General features: G+C 35.7%; 1 protein-coding gene across 10 annotated transcripts in view; it reads right to left on the bottom strand.

Moving 5' to 3' along the window:
* Positions 1-19,243, bottom strand: part of RYR2 (ryanodine receptor 2) — a 377,449-nt gene that overhangs the window by 201,710 nt on the left and 156,496 nt on the right. For all 10 annotated transcript variants that reach the window (XM_088161537.1, XM_088161539.1, XM_088161542.1 and 7 more), the window contains 2 exons: positions 10,888-10,987; positions 7,388-7,484 (listed from right to left, as the gene is read on the bottom strand). In XM_088161537.1, the coding sequence (XP_088017663.1) occupies positions 7,388-7,484; positions 10,888-10,987 (197 nt within the window). The remainder of the gene's footprint in view (positions 1-7,387; positions 7,485-10,887; positions 10,988-19,243) is intronic.

Raw genomic sequence — 19,243 nt, 5'->3', positions numbered from 1 at the left:
TCAGTACGAACCTCACTCACAAAAATGCATTTGGAATCCTTGCACTTGCATATTGCATAATATAAAATTAAATTTTATTCATCAGTTTTCAAGCAATTAATTATATGAAAAATTGGGTTGAAGCAAAGGTTTAAATTCATAATAATGTTTCATTCTTAAGTTGGTACCTTTCTACTTTTCAGGGATGAAGCTCTTTCTCACAACCGCAAAGCTGTCACTAGTTTCTCAGTTTGGTTATTCTTTTGAAGCTAGTTTTGGATTACACATAGTTTTTTGGCTAGTGTAACATTAAAGACCTAAAAAATCTCCCATCTTAAACTTAAAATAATGGCTTCTCACGGATGGAGTAGTTCACTTTTACATTACTGTCTATCCATTATTTTTTTTCTCTGTTCCTTCAAAGGGGAGCTATCAGTCTTGGAATGGTCATGTAAGATGAGAAGATGAGAAAGAGATGGAAGAAATCCTAAAAAAACCATATGACTTGTTTACTAGAGGAAATAAAATGGATTCTAGGGTTGTGTGATAGTTCCATATGAAGGACCAGGTATGGCAGCAACAGAGGGAGAAAAGGCTAAAAGACTGTAATAAAACTTAAAAGACAAAAGTCAAAGAGGCATATGCTGAGCCTCAGCAAAAGAATAAGTTACAGCAGTCTGGAGGGGGACTGAAAGAGACCTGGTGACTGAAGGGCTAGAGATCAAGGATCCCTAAAGGGAAGCAAAATGAGAAGCCTGAAAACTGGAATAAAGGATGAAGTGGCAAGACTTTGAAATAGGAAAGAAGATACATTCTACAAAAAAATAAGTTTGCACAAAGCATTAGAATAGGGTGCAAGCACGTGTGTTTTTAACTAGACACTGTCTTTGTTATAGAAAAGACAATAAAGAAAAGATGAATAAAAGAATATTTTGAATAAAAGATTTCTTCAATGAAGGGCAACTCACTTTGCCTTTACTGTAACAGCATGCATGCTGAACATCATCTCAGAGCAGATGAATAAGTTCATAACCCAGACTAGCTCAAAAGTTTTTATGCTAAGGAATTGAAAGTTCATTTTTAGCTCTTTTTATAAAAATAAATGTATTAAACTGCTCTGAGATAGCTCAAACTAACTTCCTTAATGCTTGCTCTATATATCACTATTTGATGGGATGCACCTCATTTCTTTTTATATATTTCTGATGACAGTTCAGTGCTAAAAAGAAAGGATGAATCATAATATTTGAATTCTTCTGGAAACTGACACTAGTAAGTCATATCAGTTTCTGTACTGCTAGGTCAAATAAAACATTGCTTTTAATGACAGGAAGTAACGCACAAACATTCTCTAAGATTTAGTACAGATTTACATTGACAGCATGAAAAACAAATTGAGTTGCAAGGTGTAAGGAAGATGCACATTACTTCCCAAACGGTAGAGAAAATCTCCAGATTACAAAACCTAATTATTAAATTGTGGTTAATTTCAGCGTATAAGGAAAATGCAAAGAACAGCAGGAAAAAGAGGACAAGAAGCTACGAGTGTTAGTCTTCCTCAAAGCTCGGGATACCTTGTATCTTCAGAGCCATACCCATCATATTAATCTGTGACAATTTTTCTGTTTCTTCTAATGTATTTTATTCATATATTCTACATTTGTAAATTAAGGACGTTAACCACATTTATTTCAAAATAAAATACCTATAAGTAATTCAGAACCTTTGAAGTAATTCAGAACCTTTGAAGTAATTCAGAACCTTTGAGACTTTTCAGTTAATCTTTATAATAAACCTTCATCTAGTTAGTTGGTGTAATCAAGTCATTTTTTGGTCTGACCTATGACTGTAAGTCAAATTTAAAACACCAGCCTCTTCCTGACTAAGTTAATCTATTTATTTCGCCTTAATATCCAAACAAGAGCTGGGACTGGACACGGCATTTGTTTCCCAGCGTCCGGGTTGTGTGTGCAGCACCACGGAGAGCGCCACGGGACCCGGCCCGGCTCTCCCCGGCACACGCTCGGCTTCGCAAGGGGGGATGCAGAAGCAAAGAGACAGTAAACATCAAAAAGAAAGCTCCATATCTGACTCTATCACGTTGAATTACAATAATTAATTAATTACACAGGTTTAAAATAGACTACAACGTGTCAATGCCCCTGGAGAACCATTATTGAATTTTTATTCTTATTATTGTTCAGCAGAGAGAGGGCAGTCATTTCACTGAAGCTCACTGACTACAAATGGAAATTAAATGAAGTTAAAATAAATTAAATGACAGTGTTTCGATACTGCTGAAGCAGTCTTGGTTGAAGAGCCTGCAAATCCTAAGTTCCACAGCAAGAAAATAATGGAACGAATCTCAGTTGATTGAAATGAATCAGAGCCACATAAAGAATAATAGTGTACCTGCACCACACACAAATTAATAAATCCAAATAAGATGTCAAAGTTCAAGTGAAAGAAATTTTTCCAGTCCTCTCAATGACAGATAAGGCTATTTTAGTTTGAAAAATCAGTCACTAAAGAGCTCTATGTATTTTTAAAAGCCCAGAAATCATTATTCAAGGCTCAAGGGTTGTTTGGAGTGCAGGGGAAATGTTATTGACTTATGCTGATTGAAAACTTTCTGAGATCACATTTCAGTCATAGATCATGCTCCACACATGCCAGATCCCAAATGTTCTGACAAACAATAGACCTCAATAGTTTGTAATGCTGTGAGAAAAGGTGTCAGAGAATGGCATGGAAAATAAAAAAGGAGCTGGGATTGACTAAGTCATAATGATTTTGACCATCACTTTAAAAGCCTGTCCATCCCTGAGACGAACATTAAGTGTTCAATGTAATTACAAAAGCCTTAATATATTGTTTCACACAAAGAAAGTCTCAAAGGCAGGAATGGTAAAACTGCTTCTGAAATTAGGCTACATTTATCCATTCCCTCATGAAGGTGTATTCTGAATGGATGGTTTGAGAAATTGGAATCTGCTCCAGCCCAAACGATACTTTGAAAAGCCAGGAGCACTTTTCTCTCTATCACAGGTAATTGCTTTCCACAATGAAATATTTCTGAAGGATCCAGATTGCACTGCAGGCATCACTTTTAAACACATACTGTAAATCAAAATGCAAATTAGTTGCAAGGGGAACACTCATGGTTCCTTTCTAGACTATTGGTGACTATCAGAGCCCTACTTCTGTGAAGTCTTTAAATTCTAAAAGAATATGAAAGATGGTGGTATAATCAAGAGCAAGCACCACAACCCAATCAAAAAATAAAAGTTCACCATGTAATTTTGATTACATACTTCTACTGCTGTCTGCCATTAGCTTTTTTGGGGACTTCTATTAAAAAAGCAAACAAACAAACAACAAAAAAAAAAACAACAGAAAACTCTGACCAACCACCAAAAGAAAGAAAGAAACAAACAAACAAAAAAAAACCCAACCACAAAACACATCCTCCCAACACTAGAAAGCAATTCAAAACTCGACAGTCATGCCTCTATTAATAACCAGCTGACATAACTACAGGAAACTAAAAATAACACACATAATACAACAATGTCAACAAGGTAAAACAATTCCACTTAATTGAACTGCAAAAAGAAAGGGGGGAGGGAATTGCTGTCTGATTCAATTGTAAAAAACTTATTACGAGCATTTTTCATTTTTTTTTTCAGAGAGTGAGCCAATAGAAAGCAACTTCATAGAAGCACTTTAATGTATACATGCTCTAAATACCAACTCTCATCATAATTAGAATAAATGTATTCATTCCTTTGATATTATAAATTCAAAAGTGAAGACTGAATACTATAATTATCAAATAACAGGTTAAAAAAAAAAAGAGTCAAAATTTCAACTGGAAAAGGAACCAAGATAAATATGGACTCATAGCTAATGGTGCTGCTGCAGAAGTTTACTCTGGCTTTGAAGTCAGATGGAAATCAAAGTAACCACCGTAAGAACACCAAAATGATGATACCAGGCCTTCTCTTGTCTGTCTATACAGCTGTATCTATTTTTCAATCGACCTGGAAATGCTTCTAAAATTTGCCTTAAAGTCAAATGACACTACTCTGTAAATTTAGGTCTAGCTTGTTAGAGATAACTAAGGCACTTTGAAGAATAAAAACACAGTTTAAGGATTTTATGTGTAAGGCTCAAACCAGTTGCCTTAAAACAGCGACATACCTAATTAGAATATGCAGTAAATTATATTTAATTCAGGGAAATTGCATGTACTTGACCTTTTGTCTGTTTCTTTTTTTTTTTTTGATCCTTGGTTGGGTCAGTGAATGGGGATTCCAGGGTGTTTTTTACCCTGCCTGTGGCATTTTAGATATAATACCACTATATTCCTCTACTGTAATATCAAGTAAACCATCATATTACCACAAACTTCTTCATTTGTACTGCTTCCAAATAGAACGTTTTTTGATTACAAAGCAAACTTAATCTAGCAACTTCACGGAGGAACTGCTTAAAACTGCTTCCTAAGGAAAAGTTAAGTTTCTGACTCGACAGCAAAGTCCCTCTTCCACAACAGAGTGATGCCACCCTACCTTCCAGGCATCACAGTGCCACAATCTAAGGGCCATGTGCCCTTAGACACACAAACTCAACAATTAAGCAAAGAAACATAGCACAGACAGAAAAAGAATTTGAGATGCAGAAAATAAATCTATAAGCTTTTTATATGACTCCTTCTGCCACTGTACTAGGCCTCTTCCAGTGTAGATTTAGACAACTTACACTCAGGGGCAGCTTTGTTAGGTACTGTAATCATGAATACAGAATCTGCTTCATAGGTCTCCACTGGGCTAAGTGAGAGTATAAACTCCAGTATGTACAAGAGTATAAACATTTTGAAAATGTGTGCTTTATTTTGAATTCCTGGTACTCTTTGAAACACTTTTATACTCAAAATTTATGCAATTGCATCAATGCTCTAAGAATACAGTAAAACTAAACTACAGTTATTTTTGGAAGGATACTTCATGTCTGAACTATTTATTTATTCCCTGAAATAGATACCAGGTGACATTATAGAATAAAACTGTTATTTTAGGATTGTCTGATCTTTTATTTATTTGAAAAGGCATAAAGAGGAAGCCTCTGCAGAAAAATAAAAATGAGATAGAAGAATTAGTGAGTCATAACAGAGATGGTATTTCTCAGTGCTCCTTTATGCTGTCACTTTGCAGAGCAGAACTGCTCTTCAGGTGTATGCTGGAACAAAGCAAACCAAACAAAATCACAATAATCTATCACCAGACTACTTCAACAGGCAATGACAGGAGAATATGGAAATATTGTACTTCAAGTATATCATATCTTAGTATGCCTCATACGCAAAAGTTACAGAATTGAAACTGAAATGAAAGACAAAATAACTGGTCTAAAAATTTCCTACCTGCCAAAATTACCCATATATTTAAACATAATTCTGCCAGATGATGAATCACAACCATCAAAATTATGTATGCATACATACTGAAAACTGAAAGGAGCCACATATTATTTTGAATAGGCAACTGGAGTGAATATTAATTAGAGATAAAAGTATAGATGTTTAAAGCAATAACTAAACATACTAATACTCAAGAGGAGAAAACATAGGTCACGGAGGGATTATAGCTAACTCATTATAATTAAAAGTAATCATAGATCGTGTTCTAGGTTTATTAGTAAAAATACCTTAAAATAGTTCAGAAAAATAGAAAAAATCCAGAAATGAGACTATGGAAAACAAAGAGACTTATTTATATTTTGTTTGTTTATCAAACAAAATTCCTGAACAACAGTACAGAAGACCTAATCTGTTTTTATAAGGCACTTAGAAGCAATGTTTCTCAGTATTGCTACGAGGAAAATAAAGGCAAAGACATACATACTATTTGTTGCCTACTAGCTCTGCTTCTTTTGGGGTTTTAGACAGCTACAGGAAAAGCATAAAGAAATACAGAACACCATGGACACTGCAGAAAGAAATACAATTTTCCAATTTGTTTATAGGCACTGGTCTGCTGATTAAGAAATTAACCATATTCTTCCCATGTTATAGGACAGAAAGATTCATCATGCACAAGTAAAGCAAATCAATTTTTTCTTAATTTGCAACTTCACACTTCACAATTGTGTTTTACATATACTCTTAGATTTGTTGAAAAGAGACAGATTTTTAGTATGTTCTTAAGCAGTGAAGCTCATTACTGAAGCATTTGATCACCCCATAAATCTGAAGTTACACTGCCACTACATTTTTTAAAAGAATTTTGTAGGATTTAGACTGAAGTAAGAGCAAACACTATAGGATCCTATTTATTTATCACCTTAATTTTACCTCACTTTCAAGCTGAGGATAATAATAGCAGTGATTAAGCTGTAATGACTCTTACATGGTAACTAAAATTAGAACATGAACTGATCACATTTTAAGTATCAGCATTATGAACTATCTTCTGCATTCAAAAACTATTCCCTTGTCTGAAATGAGGAATATCCACAAAGTGTTGGTCACCAGCTGTATAAAATTCTGAGGTTTTTCTCATTAACATTTAAAAATTAATAGGAGAATTTTGCTATGAGAGCTTCCAGAGTCTTGTCCTTATCTTTAAAAATGAGAATAAATAAAATAAAAAACACATTTCTATTTGCAAACCAAGAAATCTCATTTTGATGAGTGAGTTAATGAATGGCACTTCCTTTGTCATGAAAATGAATCTACCAATATGTTGCATTAAACAAACTATTCTAAAATACCATTTAGCAACATTTAGCCTGAAGGTAGAAATAAATTATACGACATTGCCCTACCAAAAAGAAGTTTAGGGCATATGTGAGAGCAAATAAAGAGGACTGATGGAATCACTCCACTGGCACATGCCACCCACTGTATCAGTCTTCTCACTATTTCGATTTTTTAGTTAACAGAGAGATACACATACCAGGTTGTCATCACTACTTCCATTCCAGGATTCCTTGAGTCAGGAAAATAACCATAAATTAAATTCTAAACTGCTGTGACAGGTAGATCTGAGATTAATCCCAGATTAGTTGCCTTGAAGGATTGGGCAGTATTCTTACATATCCTGCCCTGAGGAATTTTTTTGTAAATACAGAAATACAGTGATGAAAAACCCAACACATTTAATTCACAGTGCTTTTAAATCAGGAAAAATGACAATAAACTATCCAAAAAATCACTATTCACTTTACATCTTGTAAGTGAAATCAGACTTGAACAATATGGAAAAGAAAATACAAAAGGCTCATATCCAAAGTTTATCTCAACAATATTTATTCTCATCACAGCGCCTTTCAAACATCTGTACTATGACTGACACTTAATTCAGCAACATTCATTACTATTATTTCATTACAAATGGAAACCTACCTTCTTTGTTCTTCTCCATGTTCACCCGAAGGGACTGTCAAACATTCATCCATGTGACCATGCAATAACCTCAGAACATCCCCCCCTATCAGGTATCCTTGAATAAAGGGAGAAAATTGAGTTCATTTCTCTAAACACAGCAACATGTAAAACTATAGTTCAAACTGTAACAAATACTATCAGGTTGATTTCACTTTTTTCCTGTTTGACATTTTATATTACTTTTTAAAAAAAGTCCAAAGAAGGGGAAGGTATCTCATACCCTGGGGAGCCAGTTGAACATTTCCAAGTGAGAAAAGCTCCAAGTCAGCAATTAGGGAAGGACTTATCAGGATAAAGAGAACCCACAAGCAAGGGATCCTACATAGTTACCACAACTCAGACAAAGACTGAGCCAACCAAAACAAGGAACTAAATACTCCTCTCCCAGATTACAACAGAAGAAGTGGGAAACTCTTCCATCTTACCTAACCACTTTTCATTTAATTTTATTTAAGCTAAGAACTCCAGTTAACACACAAAAACAAAGACTGATTTAGTCAGTTCATTATTTTTAAAGTACTTTTTGGAGTATTTGGCAGTTCTCTGTAAGAAAAACTTCTGGGAAGATCTATTCCAAGCTCTACTTGACAGAAAATTCAAAACAAATAATTATAATTTATTTTGACTCCAAAGGAAAACTCCTATATTGAAAATACCTCCACTGCACGTGCAGGTTCACAGCCAAACACTTGGCTTTACAGTGTGCAGGTGTGTGTGTGTGTGTTCACAAACTAAGGCACAGACCATACACACAGCATCACAATATTTGAAGTCCCAGGACTTAGCAGCCAGAAGCTGAAAATAAGGCCATAATCCAAATCAGTAAAGATGTTAACAAAAGAGATCTTTATTCATCAGTCGTTTTGCATTAGAGTTGTGACATTAAAAAGAAACATAATTTTATGCTATCCTACAAATACTGTATTATAATCAGCAACTGAAGAATACTAAAACTTAGTAGGTTTTCAGCACAATTCAATGGTATTTTTTCAGTCTGACAAGCTAAATGTAAACACTTTTTTGTTTCCTAAACACACCTTCCCTTCTTGCTAAGAACAGTTAATATCAAATTCTACATTTGAGTGGGATACTGTAACATAAATGCTTGGCTTTAGTGTCACAGTAAAAAGGTTTTTTTAAAAGTTATACCTGTAAGTATATTTTGAAGCAATGTCTATACTAATATGTAATGCTGTGAAGACAGATCTGTACAGGGAAATGGTGTTGAAGACCCTTCAGTCACACTGCACACCTTTCATGGGTTTTTTTGCTATATGAAATCTTTTTCCTGGATGCATCATGTAATATTTCAGGATATATTTTTTTAAACCTTTGAGATCAGTATAAAATTGGAATTTATGTGGCAAATTTTAGTACTGATTTTTTAAATTCTTGATTTTGACTCAGCAGGATAGGCTCGGGTAACTGTTGTTACATACATTACTTTTTACATGGACCTGTGTAAATGGAATTCAATAATTTAGGTTTTGTTTTTAAAGTGACCCCCATCTACTTCATTGCACAGAATTAGCATAATTACTTGATTTTACTCTGAAGCTCTGTTTTGACTTAAACAATAAATTGACTTTTACATAAGCCAATTTTAGAGAAATGCATGTAAAAAGAAACTATTTTCTTTGAACCACCTCTAATATCTTAGTTCATCTTAGAGATTAATTATCCATTATTTTCATTTCAAAATAATTTCATTTAACTGAATAGTTTAATTTATTAATTTCTTTTTAATGGGAATTTTTTATTGAGAGGGTATTGTGGTGCAGCTATTCCCATACAATAATACTTTACTTATGAATGTGACAAAGCATTTTACAGATACTAGTAAAAATAGGTTTATTTCCTTCTTCTTCCTTTTTAGGGAAATTTTCTGTGGTTTTGCTACTGTTTTACTGAGGACATAGAGATAAGGCCTTACACACTTAGTGTGAGATTCACTCTTCCTTCACCACAGGATTACCTTGATTACAGGAACAGTTGCTGCTTTTTCAAGAATAAAGCCTTTGCTCTAATCCTTTCTGACACTAGCCAGCTGAACTTCTCTAGAAAACATGTTTAGCTTAACAAAGATAACGTCTGTATCTGAGAAAAGTGAAAATGGAAAAGTATAGCAACAAAGAGCAGGCACATACACAGATAAATGCACAGCTGCAAAAATCTTATTACATAATTTTCACATTATTTCCTGGGAGTATGAGTGCACAATATGACACTATGTCCTTGTGGATTTCTGCTTCTCAAAGAGACAGGCAGGTCTCAGTAGTGAGGCTCACCAGGTAGATATGGCATAGCACAAACCTGGGTCTCAGCACATAAACCGTGCTGGGATTATTAGCAAAAATGACACACCAGTGCTGCCAGCAGTGGGAGGACAAAGAGAATGGAATCAATAGGAAGAAGCAAAAGGAAAAGGTCTTCTCTTTTCATTAACAAAAAGGTTTTTCTCCATAAAGTTTAGGACACTGCCAAGCAATGCACTAGCATTTTTTAATAATATTTTTTACTATAAAATATGTCAGAGAATCTGTATGTGCAGAGTGATTCTCATATGTATAAAATACAATGACTGTATAAAAAAGAGATGTTGGCAATGCCTTCCCTAAAATCTGAAATTAGCAAAGTTGCAAGAACATTCCATGACGAAGTTTTAAAATATGCCAGATAAAAAGAATTGATGTGAAATCTCAGTGTATTGCCTCTTTAAAAAATAGTACCCAAAAAATCACACAAAAGGAAATATCCTGCAGCTTTAACCTTCTTTAGATTCTATTACAACACCCACTCAAAACAGTCGGTCTGCAGGAAAGTAGAAATCATTAGGCTTTACATTGTGACAGACTTTTCAGAAAAATGCTGTTCTTCGCTATGGAACCAGTATTGCATAAATTCAGGGATCCCTGTTCTTTCAATGTTAGAAATTACATTAAAACTCCTTCCTAATTCCTATATAAAATAAATAGTTCTTGAAAGCTGTTCTCTTTCTGTCTTTACCCTCCACTTGTTTTCTTTCCAACCATATGTTACCCTTAAAACTATTTCCCATCTTCCGTCTTAGGATTTCACATCCTGATTCCAAGCCTCTTGCCCATTTTCTACTCAGTCTCAGAAACATATAACATGACTGCATACATCAGAATAATTTGAGATAATATTTTAAATCAGGACCAAAAGCCATTTCAAAAAACATATTACAAATGTTATCATATCTTTAGCAAAATGAGATTTGAATGAGATGTTCAGCATTCAGCAAAAATATGTAGAAAACTATCAGTGTTACTTTCAGTATAACCTTCCCTCTGTTTTCAGAACAGTTGTATATTTATTTATTGTACTCAGCGTTTACATACAAGAAAACCAGTCCCGCACCTGGCATAATCATTTGATTGTTTAAGTATTTCATTTACTATCATTACTTCCATTAATTAAAGTTGAGTCAATCTTACCTTGGGCAACTTCACTTCCTGAACTGATTGGTGCCACACTCCAGAGTGTCTGCTGGAAGGCTGCATCAACATGTAAGCTACCATTGCCATAAGAGAGATGCTAGAACCAGGAAAGAGGGAGGCTTTTATTTGAGGTTAATTGAAAATCTCATTACAGTATACAATAATAGTAACAAACATTCTCTTGTTTCTTTCAAACATTAATTGCTCCCATTGACTGTGTAAGGAAACACAATGTTTGATCTGGGTACTCCTCAAGGGACACTGAAATAAAGCTAGAATAGTAAAGCATATTTGCCTCAAAAAACCATATAGGAACAGTATAGAACAGAGTCAGCTGCTTGGCCTCTAAAACTTAGTGAACACTCTGAAGAACTAACGGATAAATGCTTTAAGGTTCTTACATTTGTGCTCTTCCTTCTACATACAATGAGAATTTCCAATAAGTTTGCTTATTGAGATATCACCCTAATCTGTATTTCCAGTGTAACTCACCACTTGAATATTTCTTGCAGGCCAGTGGCTTCCTAAAACTCCCACTGGGTCAAAGAAATTACATAAACAAACTACTGACTTCCTAAGTCACTTAAGACAGTTCACAAAACACATTCTTGGACAAAGTTCTCAAGATCTGAGCAAAACTGAAACAATCTCTCCTCAGAAAGCTCACTTCCTACCTATGCATTCAATGGATGATCTTTGGCTGTGTTACCCCCTACCTTCTGCCAATGTTGCAGATCTTTGCCATAAGTGCAACAGGTGCTGTGTTTTCTCACAATTCTGTTTGTATGAGTTCCTGTTAGTTCAGTGACATTGTCTCAAAATCCATACCTCAAAGCATCTTGTAATGCATCCATACAAAATTTTTGTCCCTCCCACATCATCAGCCACTTCCATGGATAGATTTTCCATACCAAACAACATAACCTTATGTTATGGAAGATTATGGAACTACGCATTCTGTGAATCAGCAGCTGTTTTGAAGCATGCCGTTTATCTTACCAGGTATTAATTTTTCAAGTACAGTAATATTTAGATGCTTTTATCAGAATTTTGTTTTATACTACTGGGAAGTAACTGTGTTTAGAGTGGTATTGGTGTCTGTTTCCATATGTTGGGACCAACATTAACAAATTCTGGGTAAACTAATTAACAATACAAAAGATAAAAATGCCAGTGGAAGTCAGAAGAGGGTAGATTCTCATGACATGTGCAGAGTTCTGTCTTCCTGACTGCACATCTTCTAGCTGTACAAAAGTACAAGAAATAGCATATCAGCTCATTTAGAAGGCTCCCATAACAGCTAATGATCTACAAAGAGTTCTCACAAAAGCCCTGTTTACACTGCACCAGTGCCACTCAGCACATGCCATGAAGAACATTAATGAACAAACATGCCCTTTGTCTTTTATTCTTCACTTACTGCAATTATATGACTTAGTGAATGGCAGACCATGATGGGAGATTAGAATCTGCAGCACATCTCCAGTTCTATTTTTGTCCTATGGGCCTTAATTTTGTTCAGGTTCTTCTGATATCACCACATAGACCCAGTTAGTGACAACAAGAAATTCAATCGAAGCAGGAATATTGCTTTTCAAGGAAAACACATCATTTAGGATAGAAACAAGAGGAGGAGGAGGAGAACTCCTCTGTCATCTAGATCTGGTACCAACAGAGCACTTCTTCTAACTGTTTTGTACATGTTAATTAACTTATTTCCAGGCACAGTAGTATCTATTGAATTAGTGTTACACTTTTATAGACAGGACACTGAACAAAAATACATTGCTGACATCTCTCTTCAGAGTACTTGTAATTTTTATTAATTCATTGGATTCCAGTTGCAGCTCCAACTCTAATCCAGATGCCTCAAGGGGAGTCATCAGGGAATTATAACTTTAAAAAATATAGTATACAATATAGGACTTCCAAAGCAGGGTATATTCTGCAATTCCCTTCTTATTCTTACTTCCCTAAATTAATTACAGCATCCTTAAATTTACAGTTGACAGCAGGAGTCCTACCATTTACAGTTCCATAAACTATGGTGTTCACTCCCTGGAACCATTCATAGAAAATGGTAAAAGAAAGCTTTGACCATGTAAAGAAAATACTCTGTTAAGGGATATCCAAGAACTCAATTACGTCAAATTTATTGAAAAAATCCCAAAATATTAGAGATGCAAGTATTTATCCTGGCATTCCCTACATTTTTAGTGCTATACTTTAACAATCTCAATGTTGTTTTAAAGCCATCTGCTCCCTAACTTACCAGAATTTACCTTCTCGGTTTTGTACTTTCAGCACGACACAGCTATCATGATACAGTGTCCAGGACATGGACATGACACCCACACTGGTGCTGAACAGTCTCCATACATGCTACACAGATATTTGCTACCTGGCATATCAGTGCATCTGGTAGAAGTGGAAGGATGCCATCATTGATGAGGACCACAAGTAGAGCACGTCTTTTGGGTATGCAGTAACACTTGAAAAGCAGAAATATGTTGGGTTCAGGAATCCTGCGGTCTATTCTAATCCTCATATGGGTCTTCCCCACTACAGACAGGTTGTCTCAATCTTTTCTTCACCGGTCCAGATTCAAGCAAAGAGTTAGATTTGTCTTCCCTACTGATAGACTGATAATCTCCTAAACCATCATTTAACCTGCAATAGGGTTTTTATCACTTTTCAGATTTAAACCATGGCATTTCATGAATATGAGTTGACACTATAGTCCACAGACAGTTCATCTCAAGGATAAACTCCAAGACTCATCTCTGAGAATATTGCAGGTTTCCCAACTGAATTTAATGACGTATTGTAAACTCTATACTGCTCTGCAGCAAAGTAACAATCATAACTCTGTCCCTAGGTCTCCAAAAAGGACACAGTGTATTTAAGCTCGCTGAAGAGCTTGGGAATCAGAAGGTAATTTCCATAAGAACCCTTTAGTAGTGATTGCTGCAGCATAGCTGCATTTACAAGAGCTCTGAATAACCAGAGCTTTTAAATTTTACATCTGCATGGAAGTTTCTCTCCCCCAAAACATTAATGCGTGAAAAGACAAAAATATAAAGAAAGGAAAAATTTTTCTTCAGGCTTCTTCTTGGCTAAGGTGTGCCAATATTGACAGTTTACCTAGCAATATCTATTTTTATCTGCAGTTTGATAACTCTGCCTTCAATCTCCAGCCATTTGAAATAGCAAGAATAGCTAAAAAAAACCCAAAAACTGTTTACTGGTAGACTTGGAAAACTATATATAAAGCATTGCACTTCACAGAATGCTTAAGTACTGCACAACCACAGCATCAACCACACTCCTTCAAATTTTTTAGTACTAGCTGGTATAGAGATAGATGGAAGCTATTTCCTTTCTTGTACACAGAGACTCTGACAGCCCTTGATTCCTGACTGAAAATTACTACATTGATCCCAAAAGAAAAGCAGTTTCAAACAATTTAGGCACCTATTTCAATTTACCCAAGCACCTCTGAGATGTTCCAAGTCATGAACAGACACTAATCCCACAATAGAGACACATGAATGTACTTCTATCTATAACTAAAGAATACCAAAAAAATTTTAAAAGAAAATAAAATATACTCCTTTTCATTTTTTCTTTTTTCTTCAATTAGAAAATTGAAAAAACATTTTGCATCAAAATCTTGATGAATTAGCAAATTTCAGTAAAAATTGAAAGGTTAGACTAAATAAACAGTCTCTAGAAACAAAATCAGTTGTTAACTTCCACTTATGACATGTCATTTCTATTAAAATTTATTACCTGGGTCATTTAAAAATTATTCTGTTATAGAGAATTATATTGAAACAGCCCAAACAAATACAAATAGTCATCCACAAAGAAGGGAGATATTGGACAGAACTAAAAGCAGTAACTGCATTTATGTAACATTTTTATAGAATTAAGGGGTTTTTGCTTATGTTTTATAGTGGCAATATATTTATATTCATTGAAATGTCTATGAATGTTTTGAAACCGTTTGAATAAAAATAAGTAAACTGACACTGCTAAAAAAATTTGAAAATCCTCGTTTCTTTACATTTCTACAGAGTGCTGAAACAGTTGGCCACAAACCCAAAAGCTAAGGGAATTTTTTCATTGATAGAGACAGAAGATTGCAGCAATGTCCTAAGGGATTCCAACGCCTTTACTCAGCATAAATTTACCATCAGTAAAGGGAGAGGAGAAACTAAAACCCACAAATACTCAGAAATTTACCATTACAATGAAAACCATCTACTCTGCTACCGAATTGCTGAGCATGGGTAATTGCAGATGCATGGCAGGAAAGGCATAAGGGATCCATGGAGGATAGAAAGGGGTAGTTTGCTTTTCCCCTGTTCATAATAGCTTTCCTTCTGCACTGTATCATGAAAAGCCTGAAGCACATCAGCTACTAGGCTTCCAAACGACAATCATTTTGCATGATTAGTCACAAGAGCTTTCATTAACAAAGTATTAATTTTACAGAAGCAAGCATCAAAAGTTAGGAAATGTCAAATTAAGTACCCTATGGGAAAAGAATGGCTTTTAGTGAACACATCACTCTACAGTCTTCAATGGCACGATACTATTTTTTGCACATGTGCTGCTTCATTGTATATACAGGATAATGGAGCTCACTTTGTCAACAGCTGCTCAGTGCTTTGTTTTCCCCTCAATCTTCAGTCTGCAGCCTCATGCTTTATTCAATATAATCAATTCTTCAGAGCTTTGAAAAGAGAATTATTAATTTCCTCATAGGCTTTTCTCTTGCACCAATTACTGTATTTTTTTGCAAAATACAGCAAATATTAAAGATTTAATTTTCTCAAAACCCCAAAGAAGTAGTATTATAGCCTATTTTCCACTGGGGAAGGGAGGTACAGAGATTAAATTGAGAAATTTTCATTAATATTGGACGCCCATTAATATAGGTTGAGGTGATTGCATTATATGTAGTTTATTGGTCAAGCCACATCTTACATTCACCTCAGCTGCAGGTATCAAGACTGAGCTACTCTGAGATTTCAACCTCTAATAAAAGGAGGAGATGCAAGAGACACAACTCCAGTAAGGCATATTCCCAGTAAGGGATGAGTTGTGACCTCTTGAAAGCAAGCCAAGTAAACAAGATCACCTACTCAGCAAATTCCAAGCAGAGTCTAGTACAGAATCTAATTCTCCAGGAAAATAATTGCACCAATCCTCCAAATGCAATTGCCAGCCTGAAATTTCATCTTCAAAGTTGCTTCATACCACAGCTTCCCTGGTACACAGCCCTGACATATCCACTGAACTTTTATCCTCACTGAAAGAGCATTCCATAAAAAGCCAGTGCAACTGAATACTTAGGAGATTTAATAAAAATATACCATTACCATAATTTTTGCATTTTCAAATGCCTGCAATTGTTTTAAATTTTAAAAAACTATTTTTGTGTTATCATTTATATGTCATTTTCCTAAATTAAAAAAAAGGGAAAAAAAAGTAAAAATTCCATGATTACAATTCTCTACCTGTGGTTCATTTTTTTAGACATCTCCTTTTCAAGTGATTATAAAAATCGTGACAGGAATTGGCTGTCAGCATACCACATGTGACTGCTCTGCCTTAATACAATGGGTTTCCTAGATAACTGCTGGTCATAGTTATCATCCAGCCTAATTGCTCCAGGCTCTACCCACTCTTTTCCTTTCCAAACCTCTACCCCAGTCTCCCTATAAATTCGTCCCTGTGAGGGTGGTGAAGCACTAGTGCAGAGACACTGGGGCTGCCCCATCCCTGGAAGTGTTCAAGGCCAGGTTAAATGGGCCCCTGAGCAATCTGCTCTAGTGGACAGTGAACCTGACCATGGCAGAGACGCTGGAACGAGATGATCTTCCAGGCTCTTTCCAACCCAAAGAAAGAATCTATGATTTCATGTCTCTCATCTAGACAAACAAGCTTACAGCCCACACTATCACCCTCCTCCTGCTTCAAAAGATTCTCCTTAGACCCACAAAGTGAAAGCAGGGTCTTTTAGCTTTTTTCTCGCTCAAACTCTTCCTCACCACATCAGCCAGCATTAGACTTTTTTTCCAGATCTCACAACTCGTAACCCTCAACACTTTTTTCATTTCTTGGACTCTTTCTGGATCTTTGTCCAGCAGTTTGGTTTCCCCCAGAAAGCTCCCTCCTCTAGAGAACTTTCTTGTCGTCCTTTATTTCCAGTCTCACTCCACTGATTGTTCTCTCAATTCTCCCTGCCAAAACCACACAGTTTTTCTGTCCTTAATTTTGAACAGAACTTTAACCAGCAGGTGCCTACTCTTCCCTTGTCACCAGCTTCTTGTCCCAGACAATTTCTTAGTCCCTACCTGCCTTCAGTTGACAATCTTTTCAGCCACTCATCAAGTCCCACTCAGTTTCCCTCTTTTCTGCTTCAGTCCCACTCGTTTCACTGATACATCACCTGCCTTTTGTTCCTTCTACTTTGTCACAGCTTCGTCCTCCACATATTTTAAATGACAGGAGATCACCAGCAGCACAAACACCACTGAGTTCTCAGCTGCCAATACAGTGCCTGCCTTCATTTCTGCCTTGAGCAATCCATTTCAAGGAATATCTGCTCCCACCAGGGTTGGCATGTGTTTAATTATTCACTGTAGAGGGAGTTTAAACAGTTCATTAACACAAAGGAGGTGCTAGCTTATGTAAAATAGACACAAGACATCCAGCTTATGTAAAGTAGACCAAGTCATCAGACTTTCACCTACTCAAAGAATTAAACACTCTTCCCTGGTCATGGTAAAGCCACATTGTTTCAGGAGAATGTTTCTTAACTAAGTTGAACCAGGGAGAGGTTTGCTTGCCTTCTTATTAATTTTTGAGGGTTTTTTGTTTGTTTGTTTTGTTGGTTTTTTTTTATTAGGGATTTTTGGTTTGTTTATTTTGGTTTTTAGGGGGCTCTTCATAAGTTACCAAGAAGTACACAAGAAAATGAAATCGATTTTTTTATGTGGCATTTTTTTCCTCCTGTCTTTGAGCTCAATAACATCTGATCTCTTCTGGATGAAATTAAAAAATTATCTCAGACTGATTAAAAAAAAATAAAAGAAAAAAACCAAAAAACATAAATAGGTGCTACTAATTCTAGTAAGTGATGTTTTACATCACAAGCACTTCATTATAAGCACTTGGAGCAGGACTCCATAAGGCAGAGCAGCTTGACAACATTAATTATTGGAAAGTCCTACCAGCCTCCACAATAACATTTCAAATTGTTGTACAAAGACTCCATGGGAACTGCCTTATGATCAGTGTAATAGAGCAGCTGAACACTACTTGGTTCCACTAATATCATGTTTGCTTATGTAGATTAAAGTTATTCTTTACAAAAAACTTTTTTATAATTTTTCAACAAAGAAGAAACAATGGAATTGTGAATTTACACAGAAGAAAGTAAAGTCAAATACTGACTTTCATACTTTTAGAAAAAATGTGAAAGGGAAGAATAATGTTTTTTTACATTTCAAAAAACAAACCTCACACTGCTGTGTTCTCTTACTACTGCACCAAAAAATGGTAAAGATATTTAGAAGCTGTTCCAAGCATATGATAATAAGAGAAATAAAACTAGGAGCTGCAAATAAACAATGTATTTGATGCAAAAGGACGCAGAGGCAGCGCCGTTGCAATCCTGAGGAACCTGTCCTACTATCCAGGAGTAATGGCACACATCAGCTACACCTTTAAATAGTTCAATCTAATTTGGATGCTACTATTTTTGAAAGAGAAATCTGCCATAAGTTCCAAATTAATCTCATATTACGTTTAGGAAAAAAAAATAAATAAAGAAAAAAAGAGTAATTTCAATCAAATAAGTATCAAGACGTGTTCACAGATGTGCATAATGCAGCTGCAGATCAGCATTGCAGTCACTGAGACAGTAACTCAGTAACTACATATAAAACACAGGGTTGAAGAAAACAGAAAGCCAGAGGCCTAAAGGCTCTGAAGAGCAAGAAGAAATGCCAAGGAGAGCACAGGAGTGCGAAAGCATGACTCCCTCCACAACGTTTCCCTCTGCACTACAGCTGCCCTGACATTTACTGCTCTACCTAGGGTTAGGGTTAGGCCGAGGGTTATGTCCTGTTCAGAAAACCGCAAAGCCCAGACATCCAATGACTCTGCAGCCAAAACAGGAAAACCAAAAGGAGCACAGGAGTGCGACATCATGACTCACTCCACAACTTATTCCATAGCAGCGCCTCATCCTCATGCAACTTTTAATGCACTCCCTAGGCTTAGGGTTAGGCCTAGGGTTATGTACAGTTCAGAAAACCACAAAGCCCAGACATCC

The sequence above is a fragment of the Sturnus vulgaris genome, chromosome 3 (assembly GCF_052056855.1).
Source record: "Sturnus vulgaris isolate bStuVul1 chromosome 3, bStuVul1.hap1, whole genome shotgun sequence".
Taxonomy (NCBI): Eukaryota; Metazoa; Chordata; class Aves; order Passeriformes; family Sturnidae; genus Sturnus; species Sturnus vulgaris.
Note: the sequence above shows the minus strand (reverse complement) of the source record. Positions and strands in the feature narration are given on the sequence as shown.